The sequence below is a fragment of the Urocitellus parryii genome, chromosome 8 (genome assembly GCF_045843805.1).
Source record: "Urocitellus parryii isolate mUroPar1 chromosome 8, mUroPar1.hap1, whole genome shotgun sequence".
Lineage (NCBI taxonomy): Eukaryota > Metazoa > Chordata > Mammalia > Rodentia > Sciuridae > Urocitellus > Urocitellus parryii.
Genome location: NC_135538.1, coordinates 123,686,272 through 123,694,347, shown reverse-complemented (window position 1 = coordinate 123,694,347; position 8,076 = coordinate 123,686,272). Strand labels below are relative to the sequence as shown.

The 8,076-nt window shown below is 37.1% G+C and overlaps 1 protein-coding gene across 1 annotated transcript; it reads left to right on the top strand.

Annotated features, from left to right (window-relative positions):
- Positions 1–1,478: 1,478 nt before the first annotated feature.
- On the top strand, positions 1,479–2,423 carry LOC113178280 (olfactory receptor 2B6-like). The gene has a single exon (XM_026382680.2). The coding sequence runs from the start codon at positions 1,479–1,481 to the stop codon at positions 2,421–2,423; it is 945 nt and encodes a 314-aa protein (XP_026238465.2).
- The last annotated feature ends 5,653 nt before the right edge of the window (positions 2,424–8,076 follow it).

The window sequence follows — 8,076 nt, the reverse complement described above, 5'->3', positions numbered from 1 at the left end:
AGGCAAAACTTATTCTAAAAGTATAAGGACAAAATTATTTCACAACTGCATATCAAAATCTATTTCTATAATAATTATCTAATCCAGTGACAGTACTGTCTGTCCCATTTCTTTGGGAAGACAACATATTAATTATTATATATACAACATATTGTTATATTTCTAAGGCAACATTTTTAAGACTTGCAGTCCCAGGATGAGAAATTGGGGGAGAAGAAAGGAATTGGACGAGACAAACATGAAATGAAGAGTGTCATAGCAAGAAATGATAGAGTTATAAAAAGGAAAAATCTCAAGAAAATAATTTTCCACAGAGGATCACAGGAAATTTCTAAAGTCATTCCTATGTAATTTTACCATGCAAGTAGTTGTATTAGTATTGCTGCTGCTGCTTATTCTCTTTGTATTATGTATCATACTGTATAACTTTTTCTTTCACTTACAAAGCAAATTCACATCCAATTGTCATGAAAGTATGATAGAATTTATATGTATGTATTTTGATTCCCATTATAGTTATCTTTCAGAAATCCTTAAGGAATTACATGATTTGTATGAGAAAATAGCAGGAACAATGCAACTCAAATGGTAGAAAGAGTGGAGAAATTTTTAAATGTGTATATGCTGGTCATAATCCTGAGCAATTGGAAATTCATATATAGCCCCAAATTTCAGGAATATTCATACTTTAAATTATTTCTGGTATTTTTTATCAGAGATTAAAATTCCACCCAAATTTTCCAGATAATTTTAAAGTAGTATCATCAGAGCAAACAAATTTTTAAGTCTTGATTGTTTATATGTTATCTTGCCTGAATGTTTTATTTACTACCTCTATATTTTAAATTTCTAAAAGGACCTAAAATAAATCTTGGAAGGGGTAAAAGAGTGCTGATACGCCATCATCATGCAGATTTTATGAAGGACTAAAGTCCCCATGATGCCTCTAACCAGGCTCAGTTCGATGAAGATGAACATGTCAGCTCTACCTCAGCTGCAGATTTATCTGCCTTCTTCCTGCTGTCCTTTTTTCAATCTGGAAGTTCTACCTTTTCTTAATTTGTTCGATCCCATACTCTGTCATCACCACTAAATATCCATGATATGTGGAGTTGATGGTAGTAGTACTATTCCAACTTTTTAGAAGGGAAGATATCAAAATCCAAAAGAAGGGAGGAATTAACCTATTAAATAAGCAACATTTGCCAACTACATTGATGGTGTATTATTTGTTCTTATCTCAGCAATCCTTCACTATTACAATTAAAATGGCAATTTTGACTCAACATTTTACCATAATCAGAATACAGATGCATTTTTGTCATTGAAGTATGTATACAAATTAGAGGGAAAAAATGAGAGTTTTCTTTCGACATCTCTGGGCTCCAATTCTCAGTGGCTTCCTCTTACCATTGATACCCATTCCTAACAGAGGATATGTAGAGGTCTCAGCTGGAATTTCACCTATCAATGCTAACATGTGGATCAATAATCAGAGCTCCCTAGATGATTTCATCTTATTGGGATTTTCAGACCGACCCTGGCTAGAGACACCACTCTTCATAATCTTTCTGGTGGCCTACATCTTTGCTCTATTTGGAAATATCTCCATTATTCTAGTTTCCCGCCTAGATCCCCAGCTTGACAGTCCCATGTACTTTTTTGTCTCAAATCTGTCACTTCTGGATCTCTGCTATACCACCAGCACTGTCCCACAGATGCTAGTCAACCTTTGGGGACCAGAGAAGACCATTAGCTATGGAGGTTGTATTGCCCAACTATATATTTTTTTGGCCTTGGGTTCCACCGAATGCATTCTTCTGGCCATAATGGCCTTCGACCGTTATGCTGCCATTTGCAAGCCCCTTCACTATCCAATCATCATGAATCAGAGACGATGTACCCATATGGCTGCTGGGACCTGGATCAGTGGTTTTGCTAACTCCCTTGTACAATCCACACTCACAGTGGTGGCCCCAAGATGTGGACAGAGGGTGGTGGACCATTTCTTCTGTGAAGTTCCTGCCCTTCTGAAACTAGCCTGTACTGATACTAGTGTGAATGAAGCTGAGCTCAATGTTCTAGGGGCTTTGCTACTCCTGGTACCACTCACCCTCATCCTGGGCACTTATGTGTTCATTGCTCAGGCAGTGATGAAAATCCGCTCTGCTGAAAGTCGTTGGAAGGCCTTCAATACCTGTGCTTCACATTTGCTTGTGGTATCCATGTTCTATTTTACAGCCATCAGCATGTATGTCCAGCCTCCCTCTAGTTACTCTCGGGACAGGGGTAAGATCATGGCTCTCTTCTATGGTATTGTCACACCCACCCTCAACCCTTTTATCTATACATTGAGGAACAAGGATGTGAAAGCTGCCCTAAGAAGAGCATTGACTAAGGAGTTTTGGGTCAAGAAAAGATGATCTCTGGAAAAAAAAATACCTAAGAAGTAAGAATGGACATATTTGACTTTCAAAGAACATGTTGGACATCAAATTGATGAGGGAACCATGTATCAAGTGGCACAAAATTCATAAGAGGAACAGGACCAAGAAAAGAATGATCAACTTTTGGTTAAATCTACATAGACATTTACCTTCTTTGGACAATATGCAGATACCTCCCCCACCCCAATCTGTGGAGAATATATTCCAGGAACCCTGGGGATGATTGAAATTGTAGATAATACTTAAACATGTGATTTAAATGGGCTCACATACTGTGAACATAATATTTGCAATTTTGAGGTATAATGGCAAAACTTTTCATAATTTCATGAATAGAAGATTCATTCTTACAAAACATTTTAGCAAATTCATCATAAGATTTTTTTCTCTTCTTATTAAGTAGAGAACTTTCATCTTTTAAGAGAAATACTTTTCAGCTTCTCTTTGGCATATGTGAGTGGTCAGCATCACTACTCTTGCACTTTGAGATCATTAGTAAAATAAGAGTTACTTGAACACAGGCATTGACATATAATGAGAGTTGATCTGGTAACCAAGAGGGTTACAAAGCAACAAAATGGGTGGGTACATATACTGTGTGAATATACTGGACAAAGGTATGATTCATGACTATAAAAAATAGACTAGAATGGTACAACATTCTGACATGCTACTCAGATTGATGCCCAATTTAAAATGTATAAATAGTTTATTTCTGAAATTTTTCATTTAATATTGTTGGATAATAGTTGAGCTTGAGAAACTGAAACCACATATAAAAGGAGACCATTTTATCTGTCATACAGTATTGAATTTCACCAAATCAATGTCTTTTTTCCCTAACACTAAATACTAATTAATCTAATTTAAGGGAAGGAAGAGGTAAAATATTTAGAGAAAAAAATGATTAGGAGTTTAGAAAATATATTTAGTATATGTTTTAAATTAAATTGTTAAATTGATCATTGATTCTCAAGTAAATCAGAAATGATCCCATCTTTTAAAAAAAACAAGCAACTATTATTCAGAATCAGTTTTAATCATGTGTTATAATATTTAGTCGTGCCTCAACATTCTATGTATAATTATATCACCCTAAAGGTTTTTTAAATTCCCCAGAGGCAAATGAAATCAAGAGACAATTAGATCCAGACCATATAAATTAAACTATGGAAAAAGAAATTCATTTTTAAAAATAGGATCATAATTTTAAATACAACTTATTTTGCCATAAACCTTAGTCAATCTTGTGCTCACATACACAATAAAGTGTTGTGTTATTATACAACAATGAGGCCATGGCCAAAACAAATAGAACATACTCTAGAAGAAAAAAATAGTGGGATGCTTTGGACAGTAAACAGTGCTCAAAAAACTTAAGATGGAAACTATCCAAACCAAATAAAACTAAGTAACTTGGGATTTGCCCACCTTTGATTGGACAGCTTCCATCACCATTTCCCTGGGTAAGTCCATTCTCCTTCTTCATGAGGGTTATAAGAATACCATGTTGAATTCAAAACCTTGGTCAATCTTTAGTTTTATTTTTTTAATGTTTCATAAATTTTTGCTGCTAACTAACTCACAAGTACATACTAGCCAAAGGTACCTAAGCAAAACAAAGTAACTATAGCAAAATTCCAATTTTATTGCCTATAATGGAGGAGAATTATACTCATCATAAATGTAGTCCTGTCAACACAGTGATGTACAAGCTGTGTGTCTTATGGGGAATAATCATTTGTTGTCCTTGATTCTAGTTTCCTTGACAAAAAATGCATATACAACCACTTGCTTTAATTAAAAGTTTCAAGAATGTGTGTGTTTGTGTGTGTGTGTGTGTGTGTGTGTGTGTGTGTGTGTGTTTGGAGAGAGAAGAGAAAGTAGATGATATTTGAAAGTGATTTAAAACTCAGAAGACACTGAAAGTCATACGTATAATTGTGTCCCATAAAGAAAATCTACATAACAAAGAATTAATTATAAATGTATTTAGTTCTATATTATTCTCTATTTTCTATTTAGTGAGTTACAAAATCATGAATAAGCACTGGAAGAAAGTAAGAGAGAAATATGAAAAGAGAATGGAAGGGAGAAGAGAAAAAGGACAACATAATTGTTTTGGTTTTGTTTTGTTTTGTTTTGTTTTATGAATCCCTTGCTTGGTGGAGGTCTCAGGCTTGGTGAAGGCCCTACCTCCATTTAGTTTATATTTTGAGAAAAGAAATCACACAGTGTCACAGGTGCATTTCCTACCCGCCATTCTTGCCCTTTCTAGCTTCTGCCTCCCTAAGCACAGGAATAATGTCTATGGTGTTACAAATGAAAATTAAAAACACAGGACTAACCAAGAGAGATTGGGTTTCAAAATGAAATAAAATCAACAAATTCTGTGTCCCTTAGGCTCTCTTTCCTGGGGTCAGCAATGTTGGGTGTCATGTTTTCTTCTCCACCTTGCAGTGTGAATCTCCTATGGCAGAGGTTGGAGCTCAGTGATAGAGCCTTGCCTGGGAAGGTGTCATGCCTGGGGTTGTATGGTCAGATAGCTATGCAAATTAGTGAATGAATGACCATGTTGGAAATATAAAAAAGCAACACAAAAAGTTTGCCTAAACGCTAGTATCCAGAGACACTTCTTTGAATGGAGAATTTAATTGTGCAGATACCAAAAGTATCAAAATGTTCACTTTTGGATGCAAGTCAAATTTTCAAAGATAAATATCATGTCTGATCAGGATGGGAAAATTCTAAGGTCATTCAGAACTTTGACACTGGGAAGGGGTGGGTGTGGAAGTATTTCCCAGCAGCTGAGTCTAATGGGTCTGATGAGAAGAGCTGAGTCTGATGAGTCTCAGGAGTGGGAAGAGAAGACAAGCCCAGGGGAGGACAGCCAGAGATGAAAAAGGCCTAAGAAGAAAGAGAAGACCTTGAAGAAATAGAGAAGGAAAATTATAGTTTCTCTCTTTCCAACTTCTTTTCTCTCTCCTTTCTTTATCAAGGAAGAAAGGAAGCCTGAAAGAAATAAGGAAAGAGAGAATGAAAGAGAAAAGAAAAGGGAAGCCTAACTAATGTATATTTTGGAAAATCCCAGGCATGCTGCAAGTGCATGGTCCATGGAGGACTCTTTAGGTTTCATTTTGAGAATGGGTCTCACCTGGTGGCCCAGGAGCCCTTCCTACCTGACATCCTTGCACTATTTAGTTAGATCCTCCCTAAGCACAGGGAAGAATTTCTATGCTGTTACAAATGAAAATTAAAAACACAGCACTAATAAAAGAATAACTGTGTTCCAAATGGAAGCAAGAGAAACAAATTCAGTGCTGCCTCATGTTCTCTATCCTGAGATCAGCATTGTGGAGAACATGTTTTCTCCCTAGTCTGTGGAGTTCATCTCCAAGGGCAGAGTTTGGAGCTGAGTGGCTTAATGTTTTTCCATGCAGTGGGTCATGCCTGGCATTGGTGGGCCAGGACAATAATACAAAAGAGTGAATGAATGACTTCATAGTAACTGCCCTGTGTCAAATCCAGGATTGAGGAAAAAAATATTTCAGCCTCCTTTGCGTTCTCCCTTCCCAAAAGAGAAAAACTTGAATTTTCCTTCTTTATTTCTCCCAGGATTTTCTCTCCTCTTCGATCTTCCCTGTCTCTGGACTGCCCACCCCCAGGATTGTCTCCAATCCCTGTGCTCCAGATCCACCAAACTCAGCTAAGCTTACTGCTGGTGTGACACACTTCCACACCCACCACATCTCATTGTGGAAATTTGAATTACCTTTGAATTTGTTTTGATCAGGCACAAAATTTCCTTTTGCAGTTCTCATATCATCAAACTGGCATATTTTGATACTTCTTCTGATACCATTGGAATTAACCTCTCAAAAAAGAGTTTTCAAAACAAGAGTCTTCAGATGCTAGCATCTCAGAGATGTTTTTGTGTTGCTTCATTTTGGTTCCTACATGGCTATCCCTTTTCTTGTTTGTATTCCTGTTAGGCCATCCATTTCCACTAATGTTCTGTTGCATGGATATACTCTGTCCCTGAGCTCCAAGCTGCCTTGGAGTTTAACGTTGCACAGTGGAGAAGAAAACATATTCCTCCAAAAAGTGAGTTTGATACCCCAGGAAAGAGAGCCCAAGGTGTCACAGAATATATTTATTTGCTTCTATTTGGAATTCAATTTCCCTTTGTTAGTCCTCTGTCTTTAATTTTCATTGGTTATAGCCTAGGCATTCTTCCCTTTGCACAAGGAGCTCAAACAGAGAGGTCAAGGATAGCAGGGAGAAAGAACTCCTGAGCCACTAGGTGAGACCCTTTCCCAAAATGAATCCAAAAGGGGGTGTGGCCTCCATAGAGCATGCACCCTGTATAAAGCTTAGGATTTTCAAAAAACCATGATTATTTTGGCCCCACTTACCTTTTTCCCTACATTCTGTCGCAAATGAGCTATATCATTAATGTCGACCAAACATTTTGTGTCTTTCCATAATAACAGAATTTATTGAATAGTGATAAATTCACAGCCTATGACATTTTAGTGCAAGTTCATTGAATACTTCTGGGTCCCCTGGTAGTCATAAGCAGGGCAAACACAAATTACTTTATTACAATCTTAATTTTTTATATCTATAACACTCAAGTCACACATCACATTTCACAAAATGATATGAAATATGTCACAAAAAGACAAAGAAGGGACTAAGGAAACTATAGGTGTTTGGAGGCTATATAGAGAGAAAAGGCAGAGAGCAGATATGAATGGAAATAGTCATTGTAGGTGGTCAGATAGAATTAGGAACCAACCAAAGGACTTGTTCAAGGCACAGAGCTGTCAAAGTGCAGGAACTTATTCTAGGCCAAGATCTGGAGGAACAGCAGTTTCACAGTGTCACCTTGGATTGTCAGCTTAAGGTGTCAGCTTAAAGTGGGCCATATATGGTCATCATGGGTAGGAGAAACCACACTCTTCTGAAACCCAAGACAAAGATTTGGAGGTTCATCATTGTGGTGATTCTCATAGGAAAGTCTTATGACAAGTGACCAGGAATAGGGTCAGGATCCTGCTATGTCCATTCTCAAGCTGCTCCTCCTTTTATAGGTCTCAAATGAGGAGGCTGCATCACTGGGTGGTCTGTGTGTTGGATAAACTTGTGAGCCTGGTTTTTCCAATATGAGTTTGATACACCTATGCATCCACGTGTTTCTGATTAATTTGATAATTTCACAGGTGGGCATTCTTACTAGCACGATAATTTATCAGTTTGTGCCATACGTTGTGCCAAGCAGATGGTGGTTGTCCACTTGTACAATCAAAGTTTAGTGTCATTCCACATCAGCACTTAAACTCAAAATGGAATAGCTGTGGCAAATCACTGCTTTACAAAAGGGTGTGACTCAAGTTTAGGCACAGCCTGAAAATTGATATTCTGTACATCAAAGAGTAACTCAGAGCAAGGCACAGCCTGTTCTCCACTCATTCTCCCTTACTTTTCTACTTCAGCCTTCCGTTCTTCCTTTAAAGTAAGTTTTATTTATAATTATATTTTCCAAAGTGTTGTCTTTCAATAAATGTGTGGAATCATTTTTACTCATTTTAGTTCTCTGTAGTTCCTTCAAAATAATGGGTTAGGA

Excerpts from the sequence above, each read along its gene's own strand:
- LOC113178280 (XM_026382680.2), top strand. The coding sequence starts at position 1,479 with ATGTGGATCAATAATCAGAGCTCCCTAGATGATTTCATCTTATTGGGA.